The 19,847-nt window shown below is 37.2% G+C and overlaps 1 protein-coding gene across 1 annotated transcript; it reads right to left on the reverse strand.

Moving 5' to 3' along the window:
* Nucleotides 1-1,584: 1,584 nt before the first annotated feature.
* PCDH18 (protocadherin 18) lies at nucleotides 1,585-10,641 on the reverse strand. The gene is made up of 4 exons (XM_083368099.1): nucleotides 8,119-10,641; nucleotides 6,558-6,643; nucleotides 6,282-6,445; nucleotides 1,585-2,540 (listed from the first exon to the last, which is right to left on the reverse strand). The coding sequence occupies exons 1-4, from the start codon at nucleotides 10,603-10,605 to the stop codon at nucleotides 1,882-1,884; spliced, it is 3,396 nt and encodes a 1,131-aa protein (XP_083224225.1). The 5' UTR covers nucleotides 10,606-10,641; the 3' UTR covers nucleotides 1,585-1,881.
* Nucleotides 10,642-19,847: the final 9,206 nt, after the last annotated feature.

The following is a 19,847-nucleotide window of genomic DNA, read 5'->3' on the forward strand; positions in this document are numbered from 1 at the left end:
CATACATGTGCCTCTTTCAAAACAGAATTATGTGAAGGAAATTATTAAAAGAGAGAAATAGTTGAAGGAAAAGGTTTAACCCTCTCCTATTCATATCCAGAGGTGGCTTTGAGCTAGACTCTTCATTTCACATGTGTATATATAAATAGATCAAAAATAACAGGAAAGCTGAATTATACAAAATTTCAAGGCTGATCCAAGACCTGTCGCAGCCTGAAGTAGAGCAGAAAATGGCACTATACATGTACCCTCCAAATCAGTAATGTTATTTTGACACTTGAATCAGAACACTGGACTCCAGTTATTTTTAAACTGTTGACCCACTTACCCCCTACGTGGTGTTGCATGATATTATTATTATTCTCTTCCACCCCCCCCCCCAAAAAACCTGGGGGGAAGGTTCCCAACTACTAGTCCCAAGCTGATCCTTGTCACACAAACAAAAAAAAATCACAAATTGCATCATTAGCCCCAAGATAATACTAGATTAATTCCAGTTTAACAACTAGTGATCTAGAAGGATGTTCACCATTGTGAAAAATATAATAATGAATATAAATCAACTGCTGATAATTTTTTACCTTTTCACAACACCAAAAGCAACTGTCTGGTTCTATTTCTTCCTGCACAATGTACCATATTGAAAGAAAAATAATCTATGTCGAAAAGCCATGCTTACCACAATCATTTGGGCATATCAAAGTTTTTCTAGCTAGTTGTCAATAGTAGCTATAGGAGGTTTAAATTCTGTTTGAATCAGCAAGTGGCTTGCTTGACCAAAAATTTCCTGTAAGAAATACAATGTCCATGAATATATATATTTGGAAACATTTATTATTGCAATAGGAATGTTTATTTATTTGGAAGGAGCCTATTAACTTGAAACACATGTGTGGGATAATTTTGTTAAGTTTTAAAATTTGCTTTTTCTAGATGACAACTATGTCTGTCAACTGTGTCAGACTCAATGCTCGTTAAAAATGTATATTAGCATCATTTATACCTCATGCTTCAATAATGGAACAGACGCAAACATTAAACAAAGCAAAACAAAAAAACAGACCACACTGCATGTGTAGAGTAGAAGGAAAATTAGACCAAATACATGAAGGGAACTTAACCAAAACAGAACAGTACAATTGATATCAGTGGATCAGTTCCAATGTATATACTCAATTAAATTAAATTAAATTAAATTAAATTAAATTAAATTAAATACCACACAAACATAAAATATACACCATTTCTTTTTTGGAACTATTTGACCATTAGGGAATTAGGCTATGATTTTCAATCAGAATAATGTACATCTTTCCTTTTTAATTATATAGGAGGATGAATTATCCAGGCTTGAATTTTTTTTAAAAAAATGCTAAGCTTCCAGAAAGTTGACAACTCTTTATTATAAGAATTGAAACACTGCAACAAGATCTTAGTTCATTAATTATTGAAGTTTCCATTTGGATAAAGTTTCAATTGATTCAATTTTGTATAACATTAAATACTTGTAGAGAAACCCATGGAAAATAGCATCCCTTAGCTTTTGAGTAATTATACACTTGTGATAGAAATACTGTACTTTGACACAAATGGTGTCAGTTGCTTATATGTAGGAAAACATGCTTGTCATGGGAGTACAAAAATAAAATTTATTTGTTAAATTATGCATAAATATAAGATACAAATGTATTTTTAAAATACAGTTAAAGGTATCACACTTGCATTGTGTACATATGAAAATACAGTATTTAAGATTCAACATACACAGACACATTTATGATAAATGTAACTAATTGGCAATGCCAGTTCTTTTCATTATGGGTTCCCATCTTTTCATTTTCCAAAAATATGGAAAATTAAGATGCTATGAAATAAGACACTCTAGTTCTGCCGGACATCATGTAGCAGCTTGTTAATTTCTGCCACCAGTTCACTAGCATCCATGAGTTCATGTTTACTATCACTCAGGTGGTTAAGCACATTGTCAAACTCATCTTCTTCATAGTTCTCTGGAATTTCCTCCATGGCAGGTAACCATTTTGAAGAGGGCTGGGCACCTGAATGAGTTCCCAAAGTAAGCCCAGTGCTGTTTGCAGGGTTTTGAAAATGAGTACTGGCTGCCCATGCTGCCACCCCTTGTGGATAGCTTACAGTCTTGGCTGGCAAATGTCCTTTCCTGCGCTCTAGTGAACTGGGAGGCTCTATTTCATTACATTCTGTGTAAGCATCCAACGAAGGAGGCAAGAGACGTTGGAAGACACTGTTCATTTCAGAGAGCAGAGATGAGGTACACATGTCAGCTGCTTCTTCCAAATTCTGATTGTCTTTGCCAAAAGTTGAAAAGCTCTTTTTCTTTTCAGATGATTCAACCTCCTGATGCTCCTCCTCCTCCTGTGGTGGCTGGCTTTGCGGAGGCTGAAATTCTTCTCCTGGTATAAACATATTGCTTCTGTAATCAGAAGATGGGGAAGGCAGAGGTGGCATCCAGCACTGGTCTGAATGCCCCAGGACTCTGCATTCCTCTGTGCACAATCTCATTGCTGAAAGCAAAATAAAATTAAATGTTAAAACCTGCACGATTTCAGTCACAACTCAAGGTGTAACTCTTGACTTTTTAAAACCTAAATTTAAAAGTAGTTTGAACAAACATACATATATTTTCTGGTCAAAAAAACACATTCAATAAATCAGTGCTTAAGTCTTTTTCACTGAATCTTAGAATAGTAGTGCCTAATTTTGTTGAAAGTTTGGTTTTTGGCCTTTGAATGGCATTCTGAGGTTGTACTCCAAAGAAGTATGTGAAGATAAGAACAAAAGCTAAATTTCATTTAATTTTCCTTTAAAATGAATCAAAGTATAAATCCAGTGCAATCATGGGTTTAATTATTTAATTTTATTTGGAATTTTAAAGTAGAAAAATATTGGTTCAAATGTTTGTGTTACTTTGGTACTATAGTTATATGAAATTTTTTTATTGGCTTATTTATATCTTATTTCAAATATTTTTCTCACAACTTTTGATGAAAGTGCCTTTTTGCTACCCAGAAAAGAAGACTAAAACAGTCTAATTACAAAGACTGCCCTAGTTTTGAACACACTTAAAACCAGAGTTCTTGATCAACTTCATAAATCAAAGTTGTGAAAGGATTTTTTCTTAATAAGAGGGCAGGGTGGCATTAACTCCTGCCATTTTCATAAACATGTTGTGTTCCGTTTTGATGTATATATTTTAATCCAGTTAGACAAATAGCTGCCATTTAGATGCTAGATCTATAAAATATAGAACTCCATATATCAGATATTACTCACACCACAGTAAAAAATGAAAATAAAGGTTATCCTAATTTCACATAAGTACTTGAATTTTTTATAACGGCTCTAGTTTTGAACCATGGTTAGTAATTAGAATGCAATATTACAGTCTAATTCTGCCAACTGCCAGTGGTTTCATCCTGACCAGCTCAGGGTTGACTCAGTCTTCCATCCTTCTGAGGTCAGTAAAATGAAGACCCAGATTATTGGAGGCAATATGCTGACTCTGCAAACCACTTAGATAGGAATATAAAGCACTATGAAGTGGTATATTGTGGGCACTCCATCACTGGAGATTTTTAAGAAGAGGCTAGACAGTCACTTGTCTGAGATGGTATAGGTTCTCCTGCTTGAGCAGGGGCTGGACTAGAAGACCTCTAAGGTCCCTTCCAGGTCTATACTATTCTGTTCTGTTTTGTTTTGTTCTGTTCTGTTCTAAATGTATATACTATAAGTCAGTGGTGGCAAACCTATGGCACATGTGCCAGAGGCGGCACTCAGAGCCCTCTCTGTTGGCATGCGTGCCACCGCCAGCAGCAGGTCCATCAGGCTGCCACCGCCACCTGGAGCAGGAGCCCTGCCCAGCACAAAGGAGGCAAAGCGGCCAACTAGTAAGCTCAAGTAGAGCAGAAGTCACCAACCACTGTCGATTGCCAGACTGGAAGAAAAGGGAGGGGGAAGCATTTTACATGCATGTGTGCACACATGGGGGCTGCGAGCATTCACATGCTCCAAATGGGGCAGGGCTAGTGCCTACGTGATAGTCACCCTGCCTCATTCTTGCGTGGTGCAGCATCTTGTATCTGCATCCTACGGCGCCACGACGGCCGTATTTGTGCCTTGCAGCAGGTTGGCCCATTTTTGCGCCCCTGGTTTTTGTGTGCCAGAGGCGACACTCAGAGGCACCTCCCTGCCCCCACCCCAAGGGCACCACAATGCTGATGCACCCTGGCACTTTGCAATAAATAAGTGGGTTTTGGGTTGCGGTTTGGGCACTCGGTCTCTAAAAGGTTCGCCACCACTGCTATAAGTGCTATTGCTATTGCTATTATGCTTGTTATAGACTTTTATAGAAAAAGTTTGAATGGCTATGTTTTAGAATTTACTGACAAGCTTCAAAGCACCTTTGAAGTATATATATTGTGCTCTTTCTTCCAGGTGCTCAAAGTGCAAGGTAGCGGTCCCTTCTCCATTTCTTCCTGTAAATTTCCTATGATGGAAATTTAGTTGAGAGAAGCTTAGCCCAAAGTCATGGCTAAGGATGTATTTGACACTGCATTTATCATCATAATTCAAGATTTTGACTATTACAGTACACCACACTTGCTCTTATACATATAAATAATTTGGGATTATAACCAAATATTTGTATTTGGTAACTATACAAAACATCAGCAGCCTGAAATGATAAAAAGTGGATAGTCTTTGAACAAGTTGCTTCCTGATATTAATTTAGTTAAGTATTCTATTTATGAAGATAGAGATAAAAACCAAATCTTTGCATAATTTTTTCCATTCTAATTAAACAGAGATTTCCTTTATGAACTCTAGTGCATGATTCTGGTTAGACCTATCATAGCACACTGTAAAGCAGACATGTCAAACACAAGGCCCAAGGGCCGGATGTGGCCCGCGAAGTGGTTTCATGTGGCCCGCGAAGCCATCCTGGAAACAGTGAGGGAACGGCCCCCACTGTCTTGGCCCTGGCCCAGAGATCCTCCTCCTGCCAAAGACCCTCAGATCTGTCCCACTCCTGCCCAGGGCCCCATATAGGCACCCTTGATGCGAACGATGTAGAGCTGGCCACGCCCACCCAGTAGGCCATACGCACTCTAGCCATGCCCACCCAGTAGGCCACGCTCACCCTGGCCATACCCACCCAGCCCCCCGAGGGCAACCGCAATGCTGATGTGGCCCTCAATGAAATTGAGTTTGACACCCCTGCTGTAAGGGCAAGTGATTTGAATAATTTGAAAAGGGGTTGGATAGATTTATGGAAGATATGTCCATCATGTTTTATCAGTCTTAAAGACTTATCATTACCACTGTACTGGAAGCAGTATTCCCCATGCAGTTCCAGGGCATCAATAATAAGTGTCTACCTCTTGCTTGTGAGTACCTGGCTTGTGAATCTAGCTATATGAGAAACAGATGCTGTACTAAGGTGGACCTTGGTATGAACCAGCAAGCCAATAATGATGATCTTATGCCCTCACATTTGGAAAACTCTTATTTAGTATAAATACAAATAGCTACACTAACAATAGGCTTCACTGCTAGCTTCAAATATGGACAATATCTGCCAGATGAAACAAAAATATAGTAATCAGAAATTGTTCTCTTATTAGCATCAATATCTTAGCTGGATAATATTATAACATACTATTTTACACCAGAGACCCTGATACTGGTGTACAAAATATTTAGTGTTTTTAAAATATACAGAAAAAAATATCATGCTATACCACTATATACACTCGAAAACTCCAACTTTCCCCCCAAAAGCCAATTATTTTAGGCACATCCTAAAGAACATCCTGAAGTGGGCCAAGTCATAGAAGGATACCAGAAAGTCAAGCAAGGACATGGATTTCTTACTTGTGATTTAACAGTAGCATGATTCTAGTCCAAGCATTGTGGTAAACAAATACTGTATCTATTTGCCATTAACATCTGATATATTCTTACAATTTTGTGGATTCAATTCATTTCAAATTTATGGAAAATTTAAAGACACCATTCATGGGATAGAAATTTATTCCAGAGAGTTGTGACTCTCTTGTAAGCCTTCATATGGTAAATATTGCTTTTAAGGACTTGAGCAAGTTTTAGGTGTTGTTCAGTACAAATGGGATAGGAAGAGAAACATGTTTATTTTCACCAATGCAAATTTTCCTATGTATCATTGTCTGAAAATACTGGAAATAAGTTATTGAATATAAGCTGTTTGATTTCCACTGAATTTTTACCTGCAGGAATTCTCCCATCTGTAAGGAAAAGGTCACTGAATCCTTCTCCAAGAAGCCTGTCAATAGGAGAATCTCTCCCTAAATCATAATCACTGTCTCCTGCTTCACTGTCACCACGACCACTATCTTTCAGGCTGAACTTATCCATATCTTGAAGGGCATATCTGTGATAAAACAAAAGAGACATGTGGATTGAACAGGGCTTCATTAGCTCATGTGCTAAGCCTATACCTTCTGATAATACTACTCTGAATTTTGACCAAAGAAAATCCTCACCTGTAGCTTCTGGAATACTTGTTGCCTCGAAAACTTGGCCTTGGTTGATATTGACCTTGATGAAGCATGGAGAGAAGCTGAGACACCTGTTATGAAACACACAACAGCAAGAAAAAATGAATCCTTACAAAGGTTATCCATATAACTGCCCAATAAAACCATGTATATTAATCCTCTCCTCTTTTAAACCATAAACTGTCTGTTGAAATAATCTGTGAGAAGAAAGTAACAGAATTCAGTCAATATAAAAGATAGTTACGAACACCTTAGTGTACCAGATACACTTTAACCTTGTTCCTTAGTCTCATCATCCAAGGCATCTAAAAACCTTAACTCTGAACCTTAAGCTAGTTAAATTCAAGTGTTTGGTTGCAAATAGTTTAAATTCCATTGAAGTTAGTAAAAAATTATATTTAACTGCTCTGAGCTATGGCTCAAAGGCCTTAAAGACATTCATTAAAAATTTGCATGCAGAGTTGACAGAAGCTGTTAGAACAGATGTAGTTAAAACTTCATTAGTGTTAGTAATATATTTCTTCATTCTTTTGTCTTTAAATATGTAAATACATTATAAGTATACTTAAATACTGACGCATAGAACAACATGTGATTTTTACATCCTGGAAAGATTTCTAAGGACTAATTCTAAAATATATTTAATTAACTGGAGTAATATTTTATTTATTTTATTTTAATTCCATTTATATCCTGCCCTTCTCCGAAGACTCAGGGCGGCTCACTAGCTTAGCAGTAGCCTTCATTCTATGTATATCCCTGCTTATTAGGGCTTTCACACAGACCTCAAGTGGCATTATTACAAAGTCAGCTTAATTGCCCCCAACAATCTGGGTCCTCATTTTACCTACCTCAGAAGGATGGAAGGCTGAGTCAACCTTGAGCCTAGTGGGACTCAAACCTGCACTAATTGCAGGCAGCTGGTGTTACTTAAGAAGGCATTAGCCCACTGCTCCACCAAGGCTATTACTACTGGTAGCCTATTAAAATTTAGTTAATATTGTATCAATATTAACTAAATTTTAAACAGTTTAGTTAATATTGCACCGATTACTACAAATAAGGGTAATAGATATAGATTGCAAAACTCTAGATCACCACTAGGTACAACAAAATGATATGCCTTGCTCCCATCTAGCGGTCATCTGGAATTTGGATAACAAGGGTAACAAAATCTAGCCACCCTATTATTCATGGCTTTAGTGATTTGTACAGAAACTAAAATCATACTCGCAGTTGGAATTCCATACATTTTGTTATATTTTTAAATGCAAGTAGTTTAATAAGAAATAGTGATATCATCCATACATCACTGTATACATCACACACACGCACACACGCATATATTGGTACTTAGGAAACAGCAACATATTTTCCCAGTGAATTTCTGGATATGTATAAATACATATTGTAAATGTAGATGTGTACAATCATCATATATAATAATGGAAATGATACATTGCAAATTAGGTATTGTAACTAAACAGACATAGGATTCATTTATTTATGTGAATGATTTTAATTAATACAATCTGTATGATCTTACCTCAACAGCAGGAGTAGCATGAGTGAGTTCAAGAGAGAAATTCTCTGGTACATGATTTGATGAGATGGTCACCAGACTATTTAAAGACTGATGACTGTGATGGCTTTGTCGACTGCTCATTTGCCCTCTTTCTAGTGTTGGAGATGATGAAGGTGAAGCTTTGTGGTGGGATCTAATTGGTAAAGTACCATTAATGGTAGGCACTAATGTAATGTCCCCTTTGTGAATCTGTCTTGATGGCCTTTTGGGATGATGCTGGTATGTGGATTCTGCAACACGACAATTATAAGACCGGGTGTCTTTCTTCTCACGATTACACATTGTAGCAAAGACGACCATAACCACCAACAAAACTGCACATATTGCTCCTAAGGATATTATTGTGATCATGGAAATGTCTAGAGGAGCTTGGTTTGGATATGTTGCTTCTGTAGATGAAAGCTGATATATATTTTTAACAACACTGCATTTCAGAAGTGCTTTAGTACTCAGTTGAGGACTTCCTTTGTCCCTAACAACCACTGTAAGTTCCCATTCTTTTGATGTAACAGATTCAATGCTAGCATTAAGATAAATGTCACATGTCTGTGGATCCATCACAAAGAGGCCTTCTTCACTACTAGTTGCTAATGAGCAGCTTAACTCTGCATTAACTCCTGAGTCTCTATCTATGGCCCTTATCCTAGTGATGCAATGGTTACTGTCAGCTTCCTTAGGGATTGAAATTTCTGCTGTATTATTATGCAGTGCAGGCCCCACAATCAAAGGAGCATTATCATTTTCATCAATAATAGTTAGTACCACTGTTGTATTGCTAGCCAACTGTTGACTCCCTCCATCTCTAGCTTGAACCATAAAGACAATCTGGTTTACTTCCTCATGATCAAAAGTCCTAAGTGCATAGATGGCTCCAGTAGAGGGATCAGTGGTCACATATGTATTTATGGAAATTCCCAAAATGAAACTCTCCAAGATAGTGTAGGTCACCTGCCCATTATCTCCCAGATCTGGATCAGTTGCTGTAACAGAGGTGATATAAGCACCTGGAGAATTATTTTCTAAAATTACAGTTTCATATCTATTTGTCTGAAATTGGGGTGGGTTGTCATTTTCATCAATGATCTGGACAGTAAAATGTTTCACTGTGGAAAGACTTGGAGTTCCTTTGTCTTCTGCTATGACTGTCAGGCTGTATTCAGATCGCTTTTCTCTATCCAGAGTAGTATTTGTTAAGATGAAATAGTTATTCTCATATGTCTTCTGAAGTTTGAAATGCCCATGCCCATGAAGCTTGCAAACCACTTCTCCATTCAGCGCAGAATCTTTGTCTTGCACCCTAACCAGGGCCACAAAAGTCTCTGTGGAAGCTTTTTCAGAAATATAAGCAATTTCTTCTTTTCCTGGAGACATCAGGTTTAAATTGATTTCAGGCTTGTTGTCATTCACATCAACAACCTTAATAATGATTTTGCAGTGAGCCGGAATTGAATTTGGACCCAAATCTTGTGCCTGAGCATCAATTTCATAGGATTTGGTGGTCTCATAATCCACTGGTTTGAGAAGAGTTAGTTGACCCCTTTCAGAGTCCATTTTAAAAGTCTCTATAATTTTGGAGGAAACATGACTACTAAAGGAGTAGACAACTTTGCCATTGGCACCCTCATCTGGATCAGTGGCATTAAGGTCAATAAGCAATGTGCCAACATGTGAATTTTCTAAAAGTTGAATAATGTATGTCTGTTGTTCAAAAACTGGACTATTGTCATTAGAATCTGAAATGCTGATTTTTAGGAGGGATGATCCAGTTCTCTGAGGTACACCATTATCCGAGGCAGTTAGCTGGAGTTCATAGCTTGATTTCAGCTCCCGGTCCAGTTCCCGCACCACAATCAGCTCTGCATATTTGGCTCCATCTGTCCTTGTTCTGACTTCAACGGTAAAGAAATCATTGGCAGAAAGAGAGTATGTGTAGAGGGAATTTTCCCCAACATCTGGATCAAAAGCACTATCCAAAGGAATCCGCGTACCTACGGCTGCACTCTCCGAGATTTCGAGAGGAATAAGAGCTCTGGAGAATTGAGGCGAATTGTCATTAATATCCAAGACTTCAACTTCGACATGGAAAAGCTGCAGATGTTCAGTCGGCAGAGTGATCACGTCAAACTCTATAGAACAGTTTAAGTTTTTCTGGCAGAGTTGCTCCCGGTCAATTTTAGCTCCAATGCTGATTTCTCCGTTGTCCTCCCGAACCAGCAGCAACGGAGAATTCCCCCTCTGCATGGCTCTGAACCGCACCGAAGAGGGATTAGGCAACCGATACAAAACGTCGGCGACATCCTCAGAAAGCCTGGCAATGACCGAGCCAACCCTCTGCTCCTCATAAATCCTGTATTTCAGATTTTTGCCCGCCGCGCCTTCCCAGCAGGACATGACGGCGGCCAGTGCAAAGAGAAGCATAAAGTGCATTTTTCGACCCAAACGCGGCATCGGCACAGGCTCCCGGGTTCTTTCTGCCAACAAGTTACAAAGCGATTCGCTCAACTTAATCTCGATCCCTCAAACCCAACGTACATTTGGTTCTTGGGAGAATTGGGAGGAAGGGAGGGGGGGCGAAACCCGCGCTTGCAAACCTTCCTTCTGAAACGGATGCCACGTCCCAGTTGCTCAGGAAAAGTTGCCTACGGCGAGACCAAGGTGGCGGATCTCCCAATATACATCCCGTAGGCAAGCCGGCCCGGATTCCTCCGCTTCTTCTCCAAGAGGTTTGCACATCCAGGCTTCTTCCTTCCGCTGCAGCTATTATTCACCGAGTGTCGAGGAGCCGAGGCGGCGCGGCGGTGGCGCGGTTCCTTTCCCGAATAAAGACCCTCTTACGCTCGCCCTCTTCAGCTTCTGGCGACTAAGTAGCCCGGATTGCTGACTCCCGTCTAAAAATCGGTGGAACTTCACTTCAACTCAGACAAAAGCTTTTGCCCGGCTGGATGTGTTGAACTGCTTCCAGCCAATCAGCTTGCTTCCAAATCAAAGGACAGTGAAGTCACACATGCTCATAGACCAAAAAGGAGGGAGGCGGGAGGTAGGAGCGGCTTCCATCCTCCTCCTCTCCCCCCCCCACCCCCATTACCACAAAAGGAAACAAATTGCTGAAGAATGTCTTAAAATCAACTTCATATTCTCCAGTTTTTGTGAAGATTTCGCTTGGGATGGGCTTCTTTCTTTGTCATTTTAACGAGAACTTCCATGAATATCCTGGCATACGCATACCACTTCAGGCTTTGGTTAAAAGGCACACCCAACCTTTTTTTTTTTTTTTTTTTTTTTGAGTAACTTTGCTCAGTCAAGAATTTGTCCTCCCTCCCTCTTAGTCCTTGGGCTGCTTTCAAGAAACTGCTCCTTTCGATTTTTACTTCAAATCTTTTTACCCACAAGAAAATTTGATTTTTAATCTTGCACTTCCTTTCATTTTGCAATCAGGAAAAATTCATCCTCAGTTTTCTCCTTTCCCTCATTCAGAAAATGGCTGTGTAGCATTTGACATAGTTGGACTCTTGAGCGGTTTGAGCTTGGTAGCTTCCTTGCAAATGTTCCAGAGCTGGTAGTAAAATGTCTGCAAGAAAACAACTAAGCTCACAAAGCACCACGAACCCACCATTTCAACCCTTAGCTTCATACATTCTCTTCTATTTGACATTGCTTTGTAGGTATGTTACCTTCCGCAAAAGCCTTTTCTTTCTTCTTACTATAATACAGACCTTGCAACTTCAGAAGGTTTCCCTTCCTCTTTGTTTTAAAAGCAGCCTTTGTCTTTGACATGATGAGGCATGCTAAACCATTTTGCCCATATGTGAAATCAGTTTAAAATATCTTTGGGGTAGGATATTAGAAAAACGGGCCAGCGTTTTCCAAAGGACAATTTATTTTATTTTATTATTTTATTTATTTATATATTTGCTAGAGTTATTTGCTTCTTTTCCTTCAGGAACTCAATATGGTGTTCATAGCACTCTCTCTGCTCATTTCGCCCCCCCCCCCTACAACACAATGCTCTGAGATATTGTCCTGAGTTACTAGCTCAAAATCTCCAGCAGAGGTAGACCTGAACATGGGTCTCCTCAATTCTAGTCAAGCAGCTTAACCACTGCACCATACTGTATCTCCACAAGTTCTCCTTTGTTTCCATGGAACCAAATTTCATTTCTTGTAGTCCTTTATCATTTTTGGCAGCTTTGCTCCAATACATGGCCTATTGCTATCATAATGCTTAGCCGGGAGAAAATTGTTTAAGAATAGATTAATTGAGATAATTTCAAACTTGGTTACAAACTTTAATTTCCAGTATGGTCTGTAGCAATGACATCTGAATTTAAAGTTCTCTTCCTCCACCCATGCCAAACTCTGCTTTCATTGTGAGACATGACAAGGGTCAGCTAAGTGCTGATTATTTTCGGTGAGTTTGGGCTAGAGTCCATAAGGGTAATCCCATCTTGAAACTGAGAAAACTATTGGTAAGTGAAGTTGCATTTGGGGACCACCCAGATCAGTCTACTGAATTGAGCAGAGCACATGCATTCAGAGTGGAAAGTTCCATGTTCACTTCCTGGTATCCCCAGATAGGATTGGAAAAACTACAGTCTGAAACACCGGAGAATTTCTATTAAACAGCATTGATAGTATGCAGTAGATGAAACTTCACCATTGGAATAATAATCCATCTCAGAATCAGCTTCTTCTGTTCCAGACTGTATAGATAGCTTATATCTTATGTACTGTCTTTTGTATAATTATGTCCATAGTTATAGTATAATTCATATACAGGAATGAGCAGTTAAGAAAATTTTGGCAATATCTCTTAAATGAATTAGAGGAGTTTAGGAATGACTTGGCTCATGCAGAAATGAATCAGTGGGAGAAGCCAAGGTTCCAGACCCAAGAGCTTTTATATCAGTTCAAAATTATTGTTTATGCTAAATAATGATTACCAATCAGCAATTAAAATCTTAATTGGCTTCCAGTTTGTTTAACCATATTATTGTTTGAACTCTGAACTATAAATCAATTGGCGTTTCCCTGTTGAATGTGAATCAACATTGTAAAAACTCTTTTCTTCAACTCTTACAAATATTTCCACCTGAAAATTTTGGCATAAAATGATGACCTAGGGCAGATGTCTCTCTCTCTGGAGATACTATGTCTGGAGACACCTGGTCTGTACCAGAAAATAAATATATTTCTATCAGATTATTATCTTTTATTTTTCCAAACTTTTAATAATTAAAGCTGTACGTCTTTAATTTGCAGTATGCTAATTATATCTCATATTTTGCCCTGTGAAGCTACTTGAACTGTTTTGAAGCTGAAATTAATACTATAACTTTTAAAAATAGAATACTAAAGCAAAAGTTTCCCAAAACAGAAATATTTTATTGGGCATTAGCCCAAAATCTACAATGTACATGTGGAAAGCCACACTTGAAATAATTGTTGAAGTCATTTATAAGTAGGAATTGAGATCCATCTCTTCACACACTACTGCAGCTTAACTATTTATGAATGAAGCAGATAGGATACATCATGGAATGTATGTGATATAATGGGAGAGCAATATTTCCATGTCCATTAAATCAAACTGATTCTGGACTGAATAATTAATTGTCATCTGTTAGTTATGAACCTATGAACTGAAATTATTGTGAATTTAGGTGTAGGCTACAGACTTATGGACTTAAGTCGTGCTACTTTAATTACCTTTGTAATATATAAGGATGAGCTATTTTGGCCTGGCAGGTATGGACATCATTTGAGTGGAATATAACTGACTTTTCCAATTGTATTCCACTCAGCTGCAGTCGTTCCATCTTTCTGGATCCAGAATGTTTTATTTCAGATCAATTTGACTATCAGACTGTATCAGCATGGGCATGTTTAGAACTCTAATACTCACAGAGATCACCAATCACTAAATGTTTTCTTCTGGCCAAGAACTATCTATCCTTTAGTGTCCACATATCAGTCAGTAGCAGAGGCTGTGTCTTGTCCCCAGCATTTGTCTCTGTCCAAAGTACATCTCTTTCCCCTCTTCACAAACAGAAAAGAATCAATTGCAATTGTGCTCACCACAGTAGCAATCTTTGATTGTCTTCTATTTTCTAATGTTGGTGTTGTCCTTGTAATTCTACATTTTAGATTAATTATGTAATATTTCTAGCACACCTCCAGGAATTCGGAGTTGGGACAACACAACATTCTCCATCAATCAAAGCAGAGGTCGTTTTTTTTAAACCCAAGATAATTATGTATTGTCATTTTGAATGACATTCACTATTTTGAAATGGCATTTGCCATTCATAAATGTAGTGCCATTGGTACAGAGTTTTTTTGAACTGTCTTGCAATTGTAAATATCTGGGTATAATATTGCTTGAGCAACAGAGGTGGGATTGATAATCAAGTCTACCCTCTGACATTTACATGTGGGTTTTGGCAGTAGCTGCTTTCGTTCTTACTAGGGCTATCAGATCAAAGCTGCAAAAATATGGGCAAACTCTAGATGGCTGTGAAAAATTACAGTATTCTGTATGACTGCCATTTAGGGATCATCAATATTTTTGCAGACCTGGTTTAAAAGTCATGCCACATATCTCCATGTGATGCAACACTGTTTTTTCATCCAGTCACATACAAACTTCACAAAAGGTACAGATTTGCTGTGCTGTGCTGGACATGATATAACCATGCAGTAAATACTTAGATGATGAACTGCTAGATTTCTACCCTTAACATGTATATGGAACAAGTGGGAATGCTTATTTGAAATATTAGAAATATAATTGATTATTACCAGAGATTGATTCTTCATTCAGAATAAAGAAATTTACATATTATTTCCCAAGATTACAAAGTATTGTTTCTGTTTATCTTTTTCTGTCTATTTTATTTCAGATATATGCTGCTTCCTTCTCCCCTCTTTTGTTCATTTGTTTGTTTTACATGCTAACTTGGATCCTTCCTTCCTTCCCTCCTTCCTCTCTCCCTCCCCCTCCTCCCTCCCTCCCTCCTTCCCTCCCTTCCTTCCTTCCTTCCTTCCTTCCTTCCTTCCTTCCTTCCTTCCTTCCTTCTTTCTTTCTTTCTTTCTTTCTTTCTTTCTTTCTTTCTTTCTTTTTTTCTTTCCTAAGTCATTCCAAATTTTTGCAAACATGCCCTAGATATAATTGTAAAACATTGGCTCTTTCTCTGCCTCCTCTACCTCCGGGGCTGTTGTTCTCCTCAGAATTCAACCAAAATCACTATGAGCCTTCTTCCAATAAAGAAAGCAGAAGAGTCTCAGTGTGAACTCTCCTTTTTAAGGATTCAAAAGCAGTTTATATGCTATTGTCTCTTCTTTTTTTCAGAAACCAGTGTCGTGTATCAAATTGCATAGAATAGACATGGCTATAATGAATGTATTTAGTAGTGAGTCATGCAGATGAACACTGTGCCTCCCCGTGAATAATACTGTTTTACAAGTTTGCAGCCTTTTCAAAGTTGAGAATCCCGAAAACTATAGGCAAACTGAAAAACCTAATCAAGCAACTGGGACTTTAGAAACATATAGCCATCTGGCCTAAATCACTAACAATCCAAGCCAATAACTGTATCAATTCAGGCTTTAGTGCTTCATAAGAGCAAACCAAGGAATTAGTGTCCTTTCTGAGTTGGGTACAGAAAATTCATAGATAATTCCATTAGCTCAAGAGCACTCATTTGTGTTGTTCTGCTGTATGTTGTCAAAATATCAAAATACAATTTGTTGTTTGAAAATCTTGAAAACCAATTTATTGTTTGCTTTTCTTTCCTTTTTTCATTGCTCATAACAGAGAATATTTTAAGGTTGTTTTAAAAGTCAGGTAATTATACAATTTTCCATTGTTGGAATTGGATTTGTCACCTCTTTAAAAAGTGTCAAATGACTAATTCATGGTCAAAAATAATTTCAAAACTGCATCTTAAAATATTTAAACTATCTCTCTATATTCTCATATTCCTAAGAATAATAATTGTTAATGCATGGAAGCTGAACCACACAGTGTATTTGTCTTCTGCATGCAGTAATTTTAAAATGCATTTCTGAGGGATATTGTATGTGCATTAGTAAAAAACAAGGAACATATCTAAAACCATATCCTACAGCAAGAATTTGGTTCTTGAACTTCTATTTGTTGTTCAATTATTATTATGAATTGTTATGTTTTAAATTATTTTAATTGTATTTTGAAAGTTGTGAACTACCCAGAATCTTTTGAAATGGTATGGCTATAATAAAGCCTATTTTTATTTTTATTTTTATTATTATTATTATTATTATTATTATTATTATTATTATTATTATTATTATTATTATTATTATTATTATTATTATTATTATTATTATTATTCGCACAGTCAGCCAGATGTTCAGACTGGATTTGGCATTTTTGTCTACCTATAGAGTACTTACCAAGGACCTGGGATAGGCAGATGTGGATGTTTGATGGTATTACAGATATCGTCACAGGATGGAAGCAGTTCCTAATAAGGCTGCCTTTTGCAATTAACTAATGGTGAATTTGTCAATGCCAATGGTGTTCAAGTGGTGCTCCAGTTGTTTTGGGATTGCACCCAAGGCGCCTATTACTATTGGTACTACCCTTGCTTGCCTTTGCCACAGTCTTTCTATTTCTAATGGCATTTGCCATTAGTCAGTTGCAAAAGGCGGCCTTACTAGGAACTGCTTCCATCCTGCGACAATATCTGTAATACCATCAAACTTCCACATCTGCCTATCCCAGGTCCTTGGTAAGGACTCGATAGGTAGACAAAAATGCCAAATCCAGTCTGAACATCTGGCTGACTATGTGAATAATAATAATAATAATAATAATAATAATAATAATAATAATAATAATAATAATAATAATAATAATAATAATAATAATAATAGACAAAGTTCTTGAAAATGAACAAGTCAAGATCCTGTAGGACTTTTGAATCCAAACAGACATCTGGCCCACAACATGCCTGACATCACTATTATTGATATTGCAATACCAGGTGATGCACAAATTGATGAGAAACAGCTCAAAAAAGTAACAAAATATTATGATTTGCAAATTGAAGTTGAGCGACTATGGAGGAAGAAATCAATGGTTGTACCAATAACAATAGGAGCCCTTACAGCAATACCCAGAGGGCTGCCTAGATACATGAACATTTTGAACTTATTAGACCTGAATATCCTGACTTTGCAAAAAGCCACTCTACTTGGAACTGCCTATATACTCAGATGCCACCTTAATAGCTCTTAGGTCCTTGGTCAGGAATTCAACTGTTAAGTTTTTACCAGTCCCATACTGTGAATTGAATTGAATTGAAGATTAAATCTTAAATAACAATAGTAGCAATAGTAATAACTGAAAATATATCTGCATGATAGATGGTTTGGTTCATAGTATTCCAATGTGCGCAAATATTTGTGGAATATCTGGCTTACTTTGAATTAATATTATAAAAAAGGTAGAAGAAAAATGGATCCTTTAATTACTATGCATTATTATGCAGCACAACTGAGTAGCAGTTACAAAGTTAACTTAAAAATATTAATTTCTTCATTGAAGCTTTAGGGTTTTATTTTTGCATATATTATGTTTACAAGCAGAACATCCTGAAGCTTTTCTATACTCCACAACCTTAGAGTTTTTTTGAATATCCTCATTACATTTTATGTAGTACACTGAGGTCATAAAGAAAGGAGACAGTTCCATGTACAAACCACATACATTTTTTACAGAAGCATTTATTATGGGATGTTGTTAGACACATATCAAGTAAAATTAAGGTGGTCATCAAATTGCACTCAACTCCTAGTAATTTCATGGCCATATGCCTGTGTTTTCTTGGCAACGATGCAGGAAGTGGTTTTCCATTGCCTCCTTCCAGGATATATTTTTACATGAGTGAATGGTTTAGCTTCTGGGAAGGTTAAAATGATTTAATATGAATTAAAACAGCGTCTTTTTTACCTCAAAACTTTGTCTCCGGAATTTTTGTTTAAAAAAATGTCCAGAATTCTATCCAAGTGAAACAAGCATGATAATTCTTAGAAGCTAGCCTTACATCAGCAACACTACTTTGCAAGTTACAAATTTCCAGCACGTTAATTAACTTTTATATTAGTGCACACTTATTCTTTACATATGCATATTTGATTGAAACAAAGCACCTGATGCATTGTGATATGGCACATCATGTGATATCATGTCATCCCATGCCATAAGAATCAAGATTTATAGGAAAGAGATGTAATATGATATCTGTATCGTGAGATTAAGGACATAACTTTTCAAAAGGAATTTAAATTTTGGAAAATATTTTCATAGTGATGGAGGAGACAACATCCACAGGGCATAAAATGCCTCCTCCTGGACAGGAAAATTATGACATTCTCAAGGGGCCTTCTCATAGGAATATATACCATAAAGATACAATGCAGAAACAATGGAAACTTTAACAATTTTACCAATGAAAGGAAACTCCTCTGGCTCCAAACCAGCATTAGGATGTAATGTGGCATAATGTTTACAAGTCTTGAAAAATAGGAAATCTAAATTCAAAAGTAAGTAGCACATAGAATGAAGGCTACTGCTAAGCTTGTAAGCCGCCCTGAGTCTTCGGAGAAGGGCGGGATATAAATGGAATTAAAATAAATAAATAAATATTATATAATGGTTACTGGAAGGGTTCATCCAGTTTTTCTTTCTTAGTTCAGTAATTACATAAGAGAAGCATGAGGGGAGAGAAAAAAATTAAAATAATTGGCATTACTTGCAGAGATACAAAGGCAGAGGAGAATGAATTAGAATTATTATTTATCAAAAGTAAAATTGTCTGATTGATCTTTTCCTTTAAGATTTCGTGTCACTGGCAGTATAGAATTTCAGATTTACAATTGTATAATAAAATATAGTTTCTTGATTTTAGCCTTTAGAAAGATAATTCTGTCAGTGGGTATGAATATAAATTATAATATATTAAGAAAAAAGCTGAGGATGGCATTATAAAAGTGCAATTGAGATCTAACCATATAAACAGTTGAGAAACCTCCAATTTTAGTGTAGCAATATATTCTTCATCCTCCCCCATCTAATTATACATAGAATTTCCTTTCTATGATAATCAGTGTGGACTTGGATGTTCATTTCTAGATAATGACTTAATTTTTTTGAATTTTCTTAGATGTTTTTACTTTATGTATAGCCTGAATCTCACAGTATTGATTATTTGTTTGTTTGTTTGTTTGTTTATTAAATGTACCAGCTGCTCATCTCATGGTTCAGGTGACTCTGTGCAGCTTACAAAAAGATAAAACCCACAAATATTGAGCAATTATAAAAACAGCAAAATTACAAAAATTAAAACAAACTAAAAAAACCCCCAAGGATTTAGAGGGAAGAGATGGAGTGCCTTCTCTATTAGTACAACATCCCCAAACCACAGCTTCTCCTTCAGAGCCCATGCCCACCGGCATAGTCAAATTTTAATGCTTTTCCTGAAGGCTAAAACAGAGAGGGCAGATCTTACTTCCTGGAAAGATATTCCAAAGGGTAGGAGCCAAGACAGAAAAAGTTCTTCTGGATTCCACCAATTGAAGTTCCTTGGCTGATGGTTCCACGTAGGCCCTTCTGCAAGGACTAGTGGTGGGCCAGTCCCACTGGAGCA

Source organism: Vipera ursinii (genome assembly GCF_947247035.1).
Source record: "Vipera ursinii genome assembly, chromosome: 7".
Classification (NCBI taxonomy): Eukaryota; Metazoa; Chordata; class Lepidosauria; order Squamata; family Viperidae; genus Vipera; species Vipera ursinii.

Bases quoted from the DNA above. Each gene is read 5' to 3' on its own strand.
- PCDH18 (XM_083368099.1), bottom strand. From the start codon at position 10,605: ATGCCGCGTTTGGGTCGAAAAATGCACTTTATGCTTCTCTTTGCACTG. The intron at 6,644-8,118 runs GTAAGATCATAC...GTTTCATAACAG, and splicing joins ATGCTACTCCTGCTGTTGAG to GTGTCTCAGCTTCTCTCCAT. The intron at 6,446-6,557 runs GTGAGGATTTTC...GTTTTATCACAG, and splicing joins AAGTATTCCAGAAGCTACAG to ATATGCCCTTCAAGATATGG.